Source organism: Gallus gallus, chromosome 5 (assembly GCF_016699485.2).
Source record: "Gallus gallus isolate bGalGal1 chromosome 5, bGalGal1.mat.broiler.GRCg7b, whole genome shotgun sequence".
Lineage (NCBI taxonomy): Eukaryota > Metazoa > Chordata > Aves > Galliformes > Phasianidae > Gallus > Gallus gallus.
In genome coordinates this window covers 56,441,972-56,459,263 of record NC_052536.1, presented here as the reverse complement: position 1 = coordinate 56,459,263, position 17,292 = coordinate 56,441,972, and the positions used below count along the sequence as shown (strand labels likewise).

Here is a 17,292-nt window from a genome sequence, read left to right as displayed (position 1 = left end):
TGCAGCCTGAGTGATCGTAGGATCCTAAGCTTTCTGGCTACCCCGTCTCCCCGCACTGGCAGCCGGACGTCTCCCTGACGGGCCGAGCCCCGGCCAACGCGGCCAAGTCAGAAGGCGGGACGGAGAGGAGGCGCCGGGCAGCCCGAGCGGGCAGCGCGGGGCCGCTGAGGAGAGGCGGCGCTGAGGCAGAGTGGGCGGGGCCAGGAGGGCAGCCGGACTCACCGTCGGGACCTCAGCGTAACCGCCAGGGCAGGGAAGGCGTGGAGGGGTTGGGGTCTCAAGAGCGGGAAGGAGGGAAGCCGGCGTGCAAGGTTTTTTTGTGAGGAATTCTGTGATTTTCCTCGGAACTCGTACGCCTAGCCCAGCTGACAGAGGTTCTGGTAAAATAGGATGGCATTCCGCCTTCCTCAAAGGACACACGAGGCGGTTTGAACGTCAGAGAGCATCTTCTGAAAGGGAGGGTGACGGCGCACTCCATCTCACTGCCCCAGAGGACGGTGGACTCTCCCGTCATGGCAGTGTTCTGAAGCCGTCTCGCCACGGCACTGTGCAACTGACACTGCAGTCCCTCCTTGCACAGGTCACACTCGAGCAGCGCTGAGCTGAGCAAGGCATTTCTTGGCATTTGTGCAGAGGCCGAAGCTCCCGGAACAAAGGGATGCTCTCTGAGAGGCCGGGCGGTCCCTGCCCAGCTGCTGACAGGAGGCTGTGTTGGAAGCGTCTGTGCAGAGGCCTCTCCGGCTGCACGGGGTCCGGCTCCTCACGGTGTGGTAGCAGGGAACGGCTGCCGCGTGCGCTGCTCCCGGCAGGCAGGCAGAGCTCTGTGCGTGAAGGCTGTGTTGCTCCAATTTGTAGGAGGGAGAGGAGGTTCCCTTCATGGATGTACACCCGACGGCGAGATTAAGACACAACAGGTGAAATGTTAGCCCGACCACTTTATTACAAATCCTAGTTGTTTAGGGAGATGGGCAAGGGAAGTCGGGCGATAGAAAAGAGATTGGAAATAAAAGCAAAGAGTCTCTGTAGAAAGCAAGAGAGAATTAGCCACCACCGGGTTTCCAGCATAGCTCGTAGTTCCGATGCTGACCTTCCGTAGAGATGGGTCGTCGGAGGTTGTTGTTGGCTTGACGACGACAAGGATGACTTTTTCCAAGGACAGGACAGACTTATTAACGTAAGTCCAGAGTGGCCGAGTTGGCTGTCTTTGGAGTGACAGCTTCTTCCTTTTGTTCCCATCTTCTGGGCCTTGCCAGCAGATAAGAGGGAGCAGGGAGGTGCCCACTTGCGTCTTGCCTTCACAGGATACAATGGTACTATTCCCAAATCTCCTGTACCAAGCTGGAGTCATTTGGTCTCAGCCCAGATCTTTAGCCGGCAAACTCTCTCCAAAGAAATCCTTTTGGATGTAAACTGCCCACAACCTGATGCTGACTGCCACACGGCAACACCCACCTCTGGCCTCCTAGATAGCTCAGAGTCTTATTGCTCACAGCATGTGAGCTTTGAGCCCAAGAAAGGAGGGTTCTGACAAACGCCTCTTTCAGCGTCCAAACAGCAGCAGTCTGAAGAGGCGATCTTTCAGCTCCTTGAAGTCACGCAGCACCCGGGAGTGGGCGTCCGGGTCCTGCTCCAGGTGCTGGAAGAGGTTGAGCGGGCTGGCTGTTTGGAAGGCCTGCGGCAGGACAACCTCGTCAGGCATGGTCGCGTTGCCAAGGAGGAAGTGGTTCAGGACTTTATCGTTCAGGCAGTATTGCAGGTACTGCAGGAGATTCTCCAGCCGGCTCAGGAAATGCCTCCTGCGCCAGTCCTCCAAAGGGATGATGGCTAGGAGGTGGAGGAGAAGAGTCTTGATGGCGTAGGTGGAAAAGCCCATGCCCACCAGGATGTGAGCAAAGAGCCTCAGGCAGACCAGGTGGCAGCTGTTGGGTCCAGCGGTCCTGGCCACGTACTCGAAGTACTTCCTTTCCGCCACAGCGCAGCTCTGCGGCCATGTTGTGCTGGGCGTAAAGACGGCCTCTGCGTTCTGGCTGCTCAGGAAGATGTCCAGGTTGCCTTGCTGCACCCCGAACAGCAGCTCAACGTGGACTTTTTCCCCGCTGGAGGTGTCTGTCACCTGGAGCTTGCAGGAGCGGCTGGAGGGCAGCACCTTAAGGCCGTAACGGTGTGCCCGGTGGGTGAGCCTCCAGGTTCTTGGTACCTGCTTGTTGAACCAGGCGGCAGTTTTCTGCACATCCAGGTAGGAGCCGGTGCAGAGCGTCTGTAGGAGGCTGGGCTGCTGATTTTGGCTCAGCTCCTCCTCAGAGTGGTGGAGGAAGCACAGCACGTCCCCCAGCTGCTGCTCCCTTGTGCACATGCACACCAGCTCCACACGGATGCGGGAGTTCCTTGCCAGCACCTCCCCTTCCTCACCCAGCTCCGGGTGGAAGACGTGCCCATGGGGGGCCTTAATGGGCACGAGCAGGCGGTACACAATGTCCTCCTCACAGGGACTCCAGCCTTCAAAGGCGCTGCCCACCCCAATGGCAGGCTGCAGCACCGGGTAGAAGCTGTTTGAACAGACAAATGTGTAGGTCTGCAGCAGGTCGCTCATCAGCTCCTCCACCAGCACGCACTTGGTGGCCTTTCCTTGCATCTTTTCCCAGGCACGCCGTGCAATGTATCTGGTCAGTGCTGAATGATGGAAGTATTCTTCCTCCTCGTCCTCCTGTTCTACCTCTTCCACCTGTTCCTCCTGCTGCACCTGTTCCCCCTGATCCTCCCGTTCCTCCTGTTCCTCCTGTTCCACATGTTCCACCTGATCCTCCTGTTCCAGCTCTTCCACCCGTTCCAGCTGTTCCTCCTCTTCCACTTGCTCCTGCTGTTCCTCACGTTCCACCTCTTCCACCTGTTCCTCCCGTTCTTGCTGTTCCTGCTGTCCCCCTTCCTCATGCTGCTTCCTTTTTAGGGACCGCCACATATTCCAAAAGAGGAAGACAAACAGTCCCGTACAGAACCAGATCTTCCAGTAATGCAGCAGAGTAAAGAGCAGAGCCGACATGTCCACCCAGCTCTGCTCCCCGTTCCTCTGCTCTTTCTCGTGCTGCTGCACGCGCTCAAGCATGACCGCATGGTCACTGCCACTGACAATTAGCGCCCTCACCAACAAGGCGAGAACCAACACCAAAGCCATGATCTGCAAGAGATGGGAGAGAGGGGCTCAGTGGGGCTGGGAGGGAGCGGGGCCAGGAGCCTCATGGCCCTGTGCTCAGGGAGGAGCAGTGGGTAGAAGGAGATGGGTGGCAGCAGGGACTGAGGCCAGCGCTGGCAGGGACAGTTCCAAGCACTGCCCGTGGCACTCCCACAGGGGCCGGTGTTTGCACCGTGTCCCTCGTCCAGCTCGACCTTCCCATGCTGCTGCACTTACCTATGGCCCAGGCCAAAGTGAAGCAGCACTGCCTGCTGACGGCCCTAAAACCATCCCCTGCATTGTGACATCCTTGCTGATGTCACAGTGGGCAGCCTGACCTCACCCTTCAGCCCTTCGCTCTCAGCTGCGCAAGGTGGCCACAGCCACGGTACTGCCACAGTTTGGAGGCATATCTCTCTGGGCAGAGCTCCTGGGGATGCTCTTTACAAAGCATGTGACAGCTCCCTGGGTAGTTGTGAGTGAGGATTGGCCTCTGCTCCCATGTTACTGTCATAGAACCATCAAATCATAGAATGTTCCAGATCCTTGGAAAGGAGCCCAAGGATCTGTAAGTTCCAGCCCCCCTGCCACCAGCAGGGCCACCAGCCTGCAGGTCTGGCACTAGACCAAGTTGCCCAGGGTCCCATCCAGCCTAGTCTTGAACACCTCCAGGGGTGGGGCATCCACAACCAGAAGCTGTCTGGTAGGTGCTCACAGGGTTAGCAGGCATGGTGGGAATGGGCTGATGGTTGGTCTTAGATGTCTTCTCCAACCAGAAGGGCTCTATGAGTCTATGTTTCTAAGAACAGCAACAATGCGTCTGTTTCCCATTCCACCCAGGCTGCCATGGTCTGCACTGGTGCATAGCAGTCCTGTAACTCTCTGTGTGCAAGCTTCCTCTCGCTGACCTCTTGGCTTCCCTGGGCCACACTGAGTGAAGACGGATTGTCTTGGGCCGCATACACATAGGTCGCTCCAAAAGTAATGCCTCCCGTTTATTTCCATGGAAACTGCAACAGCTACAATGAGCAAAATAGCTATGTTTGATAGAATAAATTCTCTGCTACAAAACACTGTTCTTAAATGCAGTCACTACCACTAACTCCTGTTCCTCCTCTTCCACCTGTTCCTCCTGTTCCTCTTGCTCCCCTTCCTCATGCTTGCCCACTGCTGCCGCCTCCTCGCTGCTGGAGCTGTCCTCCTCACTGCTGCTATCATCATGCTGGTTCCTTTTTAGGGACCGCCGCATGGTCCAAAACAGCAGGAAAAACAGTCCCGCGTGGAACCAGATCTTCCAGTAATCCAGTAGAATACAGCATCAGGTCACGTGCTTTGGTCACACCAATCCCATGCAGTGCCGCAGGCTTGGGGCAGAGTGGCTGGGAGCTGCGTTGAGGAAAAAGCTCTAGGGGTGGTGGGCAACAGCTGCCGCACACAAGGCAGCAGTGTGCTCAGGTGGCCAGGAAGGTCAGCGGCATTCCTGGCTTGTGCCAGCAGCAGTGCGGTCAGCAGGAGGGGGGGATCGTCCCTCCGCACTCTGCACTGTGAGGCCGCAGCTCGAGCGCTGTGTTCAGTGCTGGGCCCCTCACTCCCAGACAGACATGGAGGCCCTGCAGCGCGTGCAGAGAGGGGAACGGAGCTGTGAGGGCTCTGGAGCACACGCGTGATGGGGAGCGGCTGAGGGAGCTGGGGGGGGTCAGTGTGGAGAAGAGGAGGCTCAGGGGAGCCCTCATGGCTCTCTGCAGCTCCCTGACAGGAGCTGGGCGTGGGGGGGGAGGTTGGCTCCTGGCTAACAGCGATGGGATGAGAGGGAATGTCCCTGAGGACGGCCAGGGGAAGTTCAGGTTGGATGTTAGGAAAGATCTCTTCTCACAAAGAGCAGTTAGCACAGGCCCAGCTGCCCAGGAATGCTGGGGTCACCGTCCCTGGGGGTGTTCCAGAGCCGTGGAGATGTGGCACTGAGGGACGTGGGCAGTGGGCGCGGTGGGGTGGGCTTGGGCTTGGGGATCTCAGTTCTCTTTGCAGCCTGAGTGATCGTAGGATCCTAAGCTTTCTGGCTACCCCGTCTCCCCGCACTGGCAGCCGGACGTCTCCCTGACGGGCCGAGCCCCGGCCAACGCGGCCAAGTCAGAAGGCGGGACGGAGAGGAGGCGCCGGGCAGCCCGAGCGGGCAGCGCGGGGCCGCTGAGGAGAGGCGGCGCTGAGGCAGAGTGGGCGGGGCCAGGAGGGCGGCCGGACTCACCGTCGGGACCTCAGCGTAACCGCCAGGGCAGGGAAGGCGTGGAGGGGTTGGGGTCTCAAGAGCGGGAAGGAGGGAAGCCGGCGTGCAAGGTTTTTTTGTGAGGAATTCTGTGATTTTCCTCGGAACTCGTACGCCTAGCCCAGCTGACAGAGGTTCTGGTAAAATAGGATGGCATTCCGCCTTCCTCAAAGGACACACGAGGCGGTTTGAACGTCAGAGAGCATCTTCTGAAAGGGAGGGTGACCGCGCACTCCATCTCACTGCCCCAGAGGACGGTGGACTCTCCCGTCATGGCAGTGTTCTGAAGCCGTCTCGCCACGGCACTGTGCAACTGACACTGCAGTCCCTCCTTGCACAGGTCACACTCGAGCAGCGCTGAGCTGAGCAAGGCATTTCTTGGCATTTGTGCAGAGGCCGAAGCTCCCGGAACAAAGGGATGCTCTCTGAGAGGCCGGGCGGTCCCTGCCCAGCTGCTGACAGGAGGCTGTGTTGGAAGCGTCTGTGCAGAGGCCTCTCCGGCTGCACGGGGTCCGGCTCCTCACGGTGTGGTAGCAGGGAACGGCTGCCGCGTGCGCTGCTCCCGGCAGGCAGGCAGAGCTCTGTGCGTGAAGGCTGTGTTGCTCCAATTTGTAGGAGGGAGAGGAGGTTCCCTTCATGGATGTACACCCGACGGCGAGATTAAGACACAACAGGTGAAATGTTAGCCCGACCACTTTATTACAAATCCTAGTTGTTTAGGGAGATGGGCAAGGGAAGTCGGGCGATAGAAAAGAGATTGGAAATAAAAGCAAAGAGTCTCTGTAGAAAGCAAGAGAGAATTAGCCACCACCGGGTTTCCAGCATAGCTCGTAGTTCCGATGCTGACCTTCCGTAGAGATGGGTCGTCGGAGGTTGTTGTTGGCTTGACGACGACAAGGATGACTTTTTCCAAGGACAGGACAGCCTTATTAATGTAAGTCCAGAGTGGCCGAGTTGGCTGTCTTTGGAGTGACAGCTTCTTCCTTTTGTTCCCATCTTCTGGGCCTTGCCAGCAGATAAGAGGGAGCAGGGAGGTGCCCACTTGCGTCTTGCCTTCACAGGATACAATGGTACTATTCCCAAATCTCCTGTACCAAGCTGGAGTCATTTGGTCTCAGCCCAGATCTTTAGCCGGCAAACTCTCTCCAAAGAAATCCTTTTGGATGTAAACTGCCCACAACCTGATGCTGACTGCCACACGGCAACACCCACCTCTGGCCTCCTAGATAGCTCAGAGTCTTATTGCTCACAGCATGTGAGCTTTGAGCCCAAGAAAGGAGGGTTCTGACAAACGCCTCTTTCAGCGTCCAAACAGCAGCAGTCTGAAGAGGCGATCTTTCAGCTCCTTGAAGTCACGCAGCACCCGGGAGTGGGCGTCCGGGTCCTGCTCCAGGTGCTGGAAGAGGTTGAGCGGGCTGGCTGTTTGGAAGGCCTGCGGCAGGACAACCTCGTCAGGCATGGTCGCGTTGCCAAGGAGGAAGTGGTTCAGGACTTTATCGTTCAGGCAGTATTGCAGGTACTGCAGGAGATTCTCCAGCCGGCTCAGGAAATGCCTCCTGCGCCAGTCCTCCAAAGGGATGATGGCTAGGAGGTGGAGGAGAAGAGTCTTGATGGCGTAGGTGGAAAAGCCCATGCCCACCAGGATGTGAGCAAAGAGCCTCAGGCAGACCAGGTGGCAGCTGTTGGGTCCAGCGGTCCTGGCCACGTACTCGAAGTACTTCCTTTCCGCCACAGCGCAGCTCTGCGGCCATGTTGTGCTGGGCGTAAAGACGGCCTCTGCGTTCTGGCTGCTCAGGAAGATGTCCAGGTTGCCTTGCTGCACCCCGAACAGCAGCTCAACGTGGACTTTTTCCCCGCTGGAGGTGTCTGTCACCTGGAGCTTGCAGGAGCGGCTGGAGGGCAGCACCTTAAGGCCGTAACGGTGTGCCCGGTGCGTGAGCCTCCAGGTTCTTGGTACCTGCTTGTTGAACCAGGCGGCAGTTTTCTGCACATCCAGGTAGGAGCCGGTGCAGAGCGTCTGTAGGAGGCTGGGCTGCTGATTTTGGCTCAGCTCCTCCTCAGAGTGGTGGAGGAAGCACAGCACGTCCCCCAGCTGCTGCTCCCTTGTGCACATGCACACCAGCTCCACACGGATGCGGGAGTTCCTTGCCAGCACCTCCCCTTCCTCACCCAGCTCCGGGTGGAAGACGTGCCCATGGGGGGCCTTAATGGGCACGAGCAGGCGGTACACAATGTCCTCCTCACAGGGACTCCAGCCTTCAAAGGCGCTGCCCACCCCAATGGCAGGCTGCAGCACCGGGTAGAAGCTGTTTGAACAGACAAATGTGTAGGTCTGCAGCAGGTCGCTCATCAGCTCCTCCACCAGCACGCACTTGGTGGCCTTTCCTTGCATCTTTTCCCAGGCACGCCGTGCAATGTATCTGGTCAGTGCTGAATGATGGAAGTATTCTTCCTCCTCGTCCTCCTGTTCTACCTCTTCCACCTGTTCCTCCTGCTGCACCTGTTCCCCCTGATCCTCCCGTTCCTCCTGTTCCTCCTGTTCCACATGTTCCACCTGATCCTCCTGTTCCAGCTCTTCCACCCGTTCCAGCTGTTCCTCCTCTTCCACTTGCTCCTGCTGTTCCTCACGTTCCACCTCTTCCACCTGTTCCTCCCGTTCTTGCTGTTCCTGCTGTCCCCCTTCCTCATGCTGCTTCCTTTTTAGGGACCGCCACATATTCCAAAAGAGGAAGACAAACAGTCCCGTACAGAACCAGATCTTCCAGTAATGCAGCAGAGTAAAGAGCAGAGCCGACATGTCCACCCAGCTCTGCTCCCCGTTCCTCTGCTCTTTCTCGTGCTGCTGCACGCGCTCAAGCATGACCGCATGGTCACTGCCACTGACAATTAGCGCCCTCACCAACAAGGCGAGAACCAACACCAAAGCCATGATCTGCAAGAGATGGGAGAGAGGGGCTCAGTGGGGCTGGGAGGGAGCGGGGCCAGGAGCCTCATGGCCCTGTGCTCAGGGAGGAGCAGTGGGTAGAAGGAGATGGGTGGCAGCAGGGACTGAGGCCAGCGCTGGCAGGGACAGTTCCAAGCACTGCCCGTGGCACTCCCACAGGGGCCGGTGTTTGCACCGTGTCCCTCGTCCAGCTCGACCTTCCCATGCTGCTGCACTTACCTATGGCCCAGGCCAAAGTGAAGCAGCACTGCCTGCTGACGGCCCTAAAACCATCCCCTGCATTGTGACATCCTTGCTGATGTCACAGTGGGCAGCCTGACCTCACCCTTCAGCCCTTCGCTCTCAGCTGCGCAAGGTGGCCACAGCCACGGTACTGCCACAGTTTGGAGGCATATCTCTCTGGGCAGAGCTCCTGGGGATGCTCTTTACAAAGCATGTGACAGCTCCCTGGGTAGTTGTGAGTGAGGATTGGCCTCTGCTCCCATGTTACTGTCATAGAACCATCAAATCATAGAATGTTCCAGATCCTTGGAAAGGAGCCCAAGGATCTGTAAGTTCCAGCCCCCCTGCCACCAGCAGGGCCACCAGCCTGCAGGTCTGGCACTAGACCAAGTTGCCCAGGGTCCCATCCAGCCTAGTCTTGAACACCTCCAGGGGTGGGGCATCCACAACCAGAAGCTGTCTGGTAGGTGCTCACAGGGTTAGCAGGCATGGTGGGAATGGGCTGATGGTTGGTCTTAGATGTCTTCTCCAACCAGAAGGGCTCTATGAGTCTATGTTTCTAAGAACAGCAACAATGCGTCTGTTTCCCATTCCACCCAGGCTGCCATGGTCTGCACTGGTGCATAGCAGTCCTGTAACTCTCTGTGTGCAAGCTTCCTCTCGCTGACCTCTTGGCTTCCCTGGGCCACACTGAGTGAAGACGGATTGTCTTGGGCCGCATACACATAGGTCGCTCCAAAAGTAATGCCTCCCGTTTATTTCCATGGAAACTGCAACAGCTACAATGAGCAAAATAGCTATGTTTGATAGAATAAATTCTCTGCTACAAAACACTGTTCTTAAATGCAGTCACTACCACTAACTCCTGTTCCTCCTCTTCCACCTGTTCCTCCTGTTCCTCTTGCTCCCCTTCCTCATGCTTGCCCACTGCTGCCGCCTCCTCGCTGCTGGAGCTGTCCTCCTCACTGCTGCTATCATCATGCTGGTTCCTTTTTAGGGACCGCCGCATGGTCCAAAACAGCAGGAAAAACAGTCCCGCGTGGAACCAGATCTTCCAGTAATCCAGTAGAATACAGCATCAGGTCACGTGCTTTGGTCACACCAATCCCATGCAGTGCCGCAGGCTTGGGGCAGAGTGGCTGGGAGCTGCGTTGAGGAAAAAGCTCTAGGGGTGGTGGGCAACAGCTGCCGCACACAAGGCAGCAGTGTGCTCAGGTGGCCAGGAAGGTCAGCGGCATTCCTGGCTTGTGCCAGCAGCAGTGCGGTCAGCAGGAGGGGGGGATCGTCCCTCCGCACTCTGCACTGTGAGGCCGCAGCTCGAGCGCTGTGTTCAGTGCTGGGCCCCTCACTCCCAGACAGACATGGAGGCCCTGCAGCGCGTGCAGAGAGGGGAACGGAGCTGTGAGGGCTCTGGAGCACACGCGTGATGGGGAGCGGCTGAGGGAGCTGGGGGGGGTCAGTGTGGAGAAGAGGAGGCTCAGGGGAGCCCTCATGGCTCTCTGCAGCTCCCTGACAGGAGCTGGGCGTGGGGGGGGAGGTTGGCTCCTGGCTAACAGCGATGGGATGAGAGGGAATGTCCCTGAGGAGGGCCAGGGGAAGTTCAGGTTGGATGTTAGGAAAGATCTCTTCTCACAAAGAGCAGTTAGCACAGGCCCAGCTGCCCAGGAATGCTGGGGTCACCGTCCCTGGGGGTGTTCCAGAGCCGTGGAGATGTGGCACTGAGGGACGTGGGCAGTGGGCGCGGTGGGGTGGGCTTGGGCTTGGGGATCTCAGTTCTCTTTGCAGCCTGAGTGATCGTAGGATCCTAAGCTTTCTGGCTACCCCGTCTCCCCGCACTGGCAGCCGGACGTCTCCCTGACGGGCCGAGCCCCGGCCAACGCGGCCAAGTCAGAAGGCGGGACGGAGAGGAGGTGCCGGGCAGCCCGAGCGGGCAGCGCGGGGCCGCTGAGGAGAGGCGGCGCTGAGGCAGAGTGGGCGGGGCCAGGAGGGCGGCCGGACTCACCGTCGGGACCTCAGCGTAACCGCCAGGGCAGGGAAGGCGTGGAGGGGTTGGGGTCTCAAGAGCGGGAAGGAGGGAAGCCGGCGTGCAAGGTTTTTTTGTGAGGAATTCTGTGATTTTCCTCGGAACTCGTACGCCTAGCCCAGCTGACAGAGGTTCTGGTAAAATAGGATGGCATTCCGCCTTCCTCAAAGGACACACGAGGCGGTTTGAACGTCAGAGAGCATCTTCTGAAAGGGAGGGTGACCGCGCACTCCATCTCACTGCCCCAGAGGACGGTGGACTCTCCCGTCATGGCAGTGTTCTGAAGCCGTCTCGCCACGGCACTGTGCAACTGACACTGCAGTCCCTCCTTGCACAGGTCACACTCGAGCAGCGCTGAGCTGAGCAAGGCATTTCTTGGCATTTGTGCAGAGGCCGAAGCTCCCGGAACAAAGGGATGCTCTCTGAGAGGCCGGGCGGTCCCTGCCCAGCTGCTGACAGGAGGCTGTGTTGGAAGCGTCTGTGCAGAGGCCTCTCCGGCTGCACGGGGTCCGGCTCCTCACGGTGTGGTAGCAGGGAACGGCTGCCGCGTGCGCTGCTCCCGGCAGGCAGGCAGAGCTCTGTGCGTGAAGGCTGTGTTGCTCCAATTTGTAGGAGGGAGAGGAGGTTCCCTTCATGGATGTACACCCGACGGCGAGATTAAGACACAACAGGTGAAATGTTAGCCCGACCACTTTATTACAAATCCTAGTTGTTTAGGGAGATGGGCAAGGGAAGTCGGGCGATAGAAAAGAGATTGGAAATAAAAGCAAAGAGTCTCTGTAGAAAGCAAGAGAGAATTAGCCACCACCGGGTTTCCAGCATAGCTCGTAGTTCCGATGCTGACCTTCCGTAGAGATGGGTCGTCGGAGGTTGTTGTTGGCTTGACGACGACAAGGATGACTTTTTCCAAGGACAGGACAGACTTATTAATGTAAGTCCAGAGTGGCCGAGTTGGCTGTCTTTGGAGTGACAGCTTCTTCCTTTTGGTACCATCTTCTGGGCCTTGCCAGCAGATAAGAGGGAGCAGGGAGGTGCCCACTTGCGTCTTGCCTTCACAGGATACAATGGTACTATTCCCAAATCTCCTGTACCAAGCTGGAGTCATTTGGTCTCAGCCCAGATCTTTAGCCGGCAAACTCTCTCCAAAGAAATCCTTTTGGATGTAAACTGCCCACAACCTGATGCTGACTGCCACACGGCAACACCCACCTCTGGCCTCCTAGATAGCTCAGAGTCTTATTGCTCACAGCATGTGAGCTTTGAGCCCAAGAAAGGAGGGTTCTGACAAACGCCTCTTTCAGCGTCCAAACAGCAGCAGTCTGAAGAGGCGATCTTTCAGCTCCTTGAAGTCACGCAGCACCCGGGAGTGGGCGTCCGGGTCCTGCTCCAGGTGCTGGAAGAGGTTGAGCGGGCTGGCTGTTTGGAAGGCCTGCGGCAGGACAACCTCGTCAGGCATGGTCGCGTTGCCAAGGAGGAAGTGGTTCAGGACTTTATCGTTCAGGCAGTATTGCAGGTACTGCAGGAGATTCTCCAGCCGGCTCAGGAAATGCCTCCTGCGCCAGTCCTCCAAAGGGATGATGGCTAGGAGGTGGAGGAGAAGAGTCTTGATGGCGTAGGTGGAAAAGCCCATGCCCACCAGGATGTGAGCAAAGAGCCTCAGGCAGACCAGGTGGCAGCTGTTGGGTCCAGCGGTCCTGGCCACGTACTCGAAGTACTTCCTTTCCGCCACAGCGCAGCTCTGCGGCCATGTTGTGCTGGGCGTAAAGACGGCCTCTGCGTTCTGGCTGCTCAGGAAGATGTCCAGGTTGCCTTGCTGCACCCCGAACAGCAGCTCAACGTGGACTTTTTCCCCGCTGGAGGTGTCTGTCACCTGGAGCTTGCAGGAGCGGCTGGAGGGCAGCACCTTAAGGCCGTAACGGTGTGCCCGGTGCGTGAGCCTCCAGGTTCTTGGTACCTGCTTGTTGAACCAGGCGGCAGTTTTCTGCACATCCAGGTAGGAGCCGGTGCAGAGCGTCTGTAGGAGGCTGGGCTGCTGATTTTGGCTCAGCTCCTCCTCAGAGTGGTGGAGGAAGCACAGCACGTCCCCAGCTGCTGCTCCCTTGTGCACATGCACACCAGCTCCACACGGATGCGGGAGTTCCTTGCCAGCACCTCCCCTTCCTCACCCAGCTCCGGGTGGAAGACGTGCCCATGGGGGGCCTTAATGGGCACGAGCAGGCGGTACACAATGTCCTCCTCACAGGGACTCCAGCCTTCAAAGGCGCTGCCCACCCCAATGGCAGGCTGCAGCACCGGGTAGAAGCTGTTTGAACAGACAAATGTGTAGGTCTGCAGCAGGTCGCTCATCAGCTCCTCCACCAGCACGCACTTGGTGGCCTTTCCTTGCATCTTTTCCCAGGCACGCCGTGCAATGTATCTGGTCAGTGCTGAATGATGGAAGTATTCTTCCTCCTCGTCCTCCTGTTCTACCTCTTCCACCTGTTCCTCCTGCTGCACCTGTTCCCCCTGATCCTCCCGTTCCTCCTGTTCCTCCTGTTCCACATGTTCCACCTGATCCTCCTGTTCCAGCTCTTCCACCCGTTCCAGCTGTTCCTCCTCTTCCACTTGCTCCTGCTGTTCCTCACGTTCCACCTCTTCCACCTGTTCCTCCCGTTCTTGCTGTTCCTGCTGTCCCCCTTCCTCATGCTGCTTCCTTTTTAGGGACCCGCCACATATTCCAAAAGAGGAAGACAAACAGTCCCGTACAGAACCAGATCTTCCAGTAATGCAGCAGAGTAAAGAGCAGAGCCGACATGTCCACCCAGCTCTGCTCCCCGTTCCTCTGCTCTTTCTCGTGCTGCTGCACGCGCTCAAGCATGACCGCATGGTCACTGCCACTGACAATTAGCACCCTCACCAACAAGGCGAGAACCAACACCAAAGCCATGATCTGCAAGAGATGGGAGAGAGGGGCTCAGTGGGGCTGGGAGGGAGCGGGGCCAGGAGCCTCATGGCCCTGTGCTCAGGGAGGAGCAGTGGGTAGAAGGAGATGGGTGGCAGCAGGGACTGAGGCCAGCGCTGGCAAGGGACAGTTCCAAGCACTGCCCGTGGCACTCCCACAGGGGCCGGTGTTTGCACCGTGTCCCTCGTCCAGCTCGACCTTCCCATGCTGCTGCACTTACCTATGGCCCAGGCCAAAGTGAAGCAGCACTGCCTGCTGACGGCCCTAAAACCATCCCCTGCATTGTGACATCCTTGCTGATGTCACAGTGGGCAGCCTGACCTCACCCTTCAGCCCTTCGCTCTCAGCTGCGCAAGGTGGCCACAGCCACGGTACTGCCACAGTTTGGAGGCATATCTCTCTGGGCAGAGCTCCTGGGGATGCTCTTTACAAAGCATGTGACAGCTCCCTGGGTAGTTGTGAGTGAGGATTGGCCTCTGCTCCCATGTTACTGTCATAGAACCATCAAATCATAGAATGTTCCAGATCCTTGGAAAGGAGCCCAAGGATCTGTAAGTTCCAGCCCCCCTGCCACCAGCAGGGCCACCAGCCTGCAGGTCTGGCACTAGACCAAGTTGCCCAGGGTCCCATCCAGCCTAGTCTTGAACACCTCCAGGGGTGGGGCATCCACAACCAGAAGCTGTCTGGTAGGTGCTCACAGGGTTAGCAGGCATGGTGGGAATGGGCTGATGGTTGGTCTTAGATGTCTTCTCCAACCAGAAGGGCTCTATGAGTCTATGTTTCTAAGAACAGCAACAATGCGTCTGTTTCCCATTCCACCCAGGCTGCCATGGTCTGCACTGGTGCATAGCAGTCCTGTAACTCTCTGTGTGCAAGCTTCCTCTCGCTGACCTCTTGGCTTCCCTGGGCCACACTGAGTGAAGACGGATTGTCTTGGGCCGCATACACATAGGTCGCTCCAAAAGTAATGCCTCCCGTTTATTTCCATGGAAACTGCAACAGCTACAATGAGCAAAATAGCTATGTTTGATAGAATAAATTCTCTGCTACAAAACACTGTTCTTAAATGCAGTCACTACCACTAACTCCTGTTCCTCCTCTTCCACCTGTTCCTCCTGTTCCTCCTGTTCCTCTTGCTCCCCTTCCTCATGCTTGCCCACTGCTGCCGCCTCCTCGCTGCTGGAGCTGTCCTCCTCACTGCTGCTATCATCATGCTGGTTCCTTTTTAGGGACCGCCGCATGGTCCAAAACAGCAGGAAAAACAGTCCCGCGTGGAACCAGATCTTCCAGTAATCCAGTAGAATACAGCATCAGGTCACGTGCTTTGGTCACACCAATCCCATGCAGTGCCGCAGGCTTGGGGCAGAGTGGCTGGGAGCTGCGTTGAGGAAAAAGCTCTAGGGGTGGTGGGCAACAGCTGCCGCACACAAGGCAGCAGTGTGCTCAGGTGGCCAGGAAGGTCAGCGGCATTCCTGGCTTGTGCCAGCAGCAGTGCGGTCAGCAGGAGGGGGGGATCGTCCCTCCGCACTCTGCACTGTGAGGCCGCAGCTCGAGCGCTGTGTTCAGTGCTGGGCCCCTCACTCCCAGACAGACATGGAGGCCCTGCAGCGCGTGCAGAGAGGGGAACGGAGCTGTGAGGGCTCTGGAGCACAACGCGTGATGGGGAGCGGCTGAGGGAGCTGGGGGGGGTCAGTGTGGAGAAGAGGAGGCTCAGGGGAGCCCTCATGGCTCTCTGCAGCTCCCTGACAGGAGCTGGGCGTGGGGGGGGAGGTTGGCTCCTGGCTAACAGCGATGGGATGAGAGGGAATGTCCCTGAGGACGGCCAGGGGAAGTTCAGGTTGGATGTTAGGAAAGATCTCTTCTCACAAAGAGCAGTTAGCACAGGCCCAGCTGCCCAGGAATGCTGGGGTCACCGTCCCTGGGGGTGTTCCAGAGCCGTGGAGATGTGGCACTGAGGGACGTGGGCAGTGGGCGCGGTGGGGTGGGCTTGGGCTTGGGGATCTCAGTTCTCTTTGCAGCCTGAGTGATCGTAGGATCCTAAGCTTTCTGGCTACCCCGTCTCCCCGCACTGGCAGCCGGACGTCTCCCTGACGGGCCGAGCCCCGGCCAACGCGGCCAAGTCAGAAGGCGGGACGGAGAGGAGGCGCCGGGCAGCCCGATGCGGGCAGCGCGGGGCCGCTGAGGAGAGGCGGCGCTGAGGCAGAGTGGGCGGGGCCAGGAGGGCGGCCGGACTCACCGTCGGGACCTCAGCGTAACCGCCAGGGCAGGGAAGGCGTGGAGGGGTTGGGGTCTCAAGAGCGGGAAGGAGGGAAGCCGGCGTGCAAGGTTTTTTTGTGAGGAATTCTGTGATTTTCCTCGGAACTCGTACGCCTAGCCCAGCTGACAGAGGTTCTGGTAAAATAGGATGGCATTCCGCCTTCCTCAAAGGACACACGAGGCGGTTTGAACGTCAGAGAGCATCTTCTGAAAGGGAGGGTGACCGCGCACTCCATCTCACTGCCCCAGAGGACGGTGGACTCTCCCGTCATGGCAGTGTTCTGAAGCCGTCTCGCCACGGCACTGTGCAACTGACACTGCAGTCCCTCCTTGCACAGGTCACACTCGAGCAGCGCTGAGCTGAGCAAGGCATTTCTTGGCATTTGTGCAGAGGCTGAAGCTCCCGGAACAAAGGGATGCTCTCTGAGAGGCCGGGCGGGTCCCTGCCCAGCTGCTGACAGGAGGCTGTGTTGGAAGCGTCTGTGCAGAGGCCTCTCCGGCTGCACGGGGTCCGGCTCCTCACGGTGTGGTAGCAGGGAACGGCTGCCGCGTGCGCTGCTCCCGGCAGGCAGGCAGAGCTCTGTGCGTGAAGGCTGTGTTGCTCCAATTTGTAGGAGGGAGAGGAGGTTCCCTTCATGGATGTACACCCGACGGCGAGATTAAGACACAACAGGTGAAATGTTAGCCCGACCACTTTATTACAAATCCTAGTTGTTTAGGGAGATGGGCAAGGGAAGTCGGGCGATAGAAAAGAGATTGGAAATAAAAGCAAAGAGTCTCTGTAGAAAGCAAGAGAGAATTAGCCACCACCGGGTTTCCAGCATAGCTCGTAGTTCCGATGCTGACCTTCCGTAGAGATGGGTCGTCGGAGGTTGTTGTTGGCTTGACGACGACAAGGATGACTTTTTCCAAGGACAGGACAGCCTTATTAATGTAAGTCCAGAGTGGCCGAGTTGGCTGTCTTTGGAGTGACAGCTTCTTCCTTTTGGGACCATCTTCTGGGCCTTGCCAGCAGATAAGAGGGAGCAGGGAGGTGCCCACTTGCGTCTTGCCTTCACAGGATACAATGGTACTATTCCCAAATCTCCTGTACCAAGCTGGAGTCATTTTGGTCTCAGCCCAGATCTTTAGCCGGCAAACTCTCTCCAAAGAAATCCTTTTGGATGTAAACTGCCCACAACCTGATGCTGACTGTCACACGGCAACACCCACCTCTGGCCTCCTAGATAGCTCAGAGTCTTATTGCTCACAGCATGTGAGCTTTGAGCCCAAGAAAGGAGGGTTCTGACAAACGCCTCTTTCAGCGTCCAAACAGCAGCAGTCTGAAGAGGCGATCTTTCAGCTCCTTGAAGTCACGCAGCACCCGGGAGTGAGCGTCCGGGTCCTGCTCCAGGTGCTGGAAGAGGTTGAGCGGGCTGGCTGTTTGGAAGGCCTGCGGCAGGACAACCTCGTCAGGCATGGTCGCGTTGCCAAGGAGGAA

The 17,292-nt window shown here is 57.9% G+C and overlaps 2 protein-coding genes across 2 annotated transcripts; both read right to left on the bottom strand.

The window, feature by feature from the left end:
- Positions 1-915: 915 nt before the first annotated feature.
- On the bottom strand, positions 916-4,946 carry LOC121113270 (inositol 1,4,5-trisphosphate receptor-interacting protein-like 1). Its single transcript, XM_046942440.1, has 2 exons — positions 3,404-4,946; positions 916-3,172 (listed from the first exon to the last, which is right to left on the bottom strand). Exon 2 carries the CDS (start codon positions 3,167-3,169, stop codon positions 1,541-1,543), a length of 1,629 nt encoding a protein of 542 aa, XP_046798396.1. The 5' UTR covers positions 3,170-3,172; positions 3,404-4,946; the 3' UTR covers positions 916-1,540.
- Positions 4,947-6,101: 1,155 nt separating this feature from the next.
- Positions 6,102-10,132, bottom strand: LOC121113268 (inositol 1,4,5-trisphosphate receptor-interacting protein-like 1). Its single transcript, XM_046942441.1, has 2 exons — positions 8,590-10,132; positions 6,102-8,358 (listed from the first exon to the last, which is right to left on the bottom strand). Exon 2 carries the CDS (start codon positions 8,353-8,355, stop codon positions 6,727-6,729), a length of 1,629 nt encoding a protein of 542 aa, XP_046798397.1. The 5' UTR covers positions 8,356-8,358; positions 8,590-10,132; the 3' UTR covers positions 6,102-6,726.
- Between the last annotated feature and the right edge of the window lie 7,160 nt (positions 10,133-17,292).

What these genes read in the sequence shown, in the direction of transcription:
- LOC121113268 (XM_046942441.1), bottom strand. Translation starts at nt 8,355, where the DNA reads ATGGCTTTGGTGTTGGTTCTCGCCTTGTTGGTGAGGGCGCTAATTGTC.
- LOC121113270 (XM_046942440.1), bottom strand. Translation starts at nt 3,169, where the DNA reads ATGGCTTTGGTGTTGGTTCTCGCCTTGTTGGTGAGGGCGCTAATTGTC.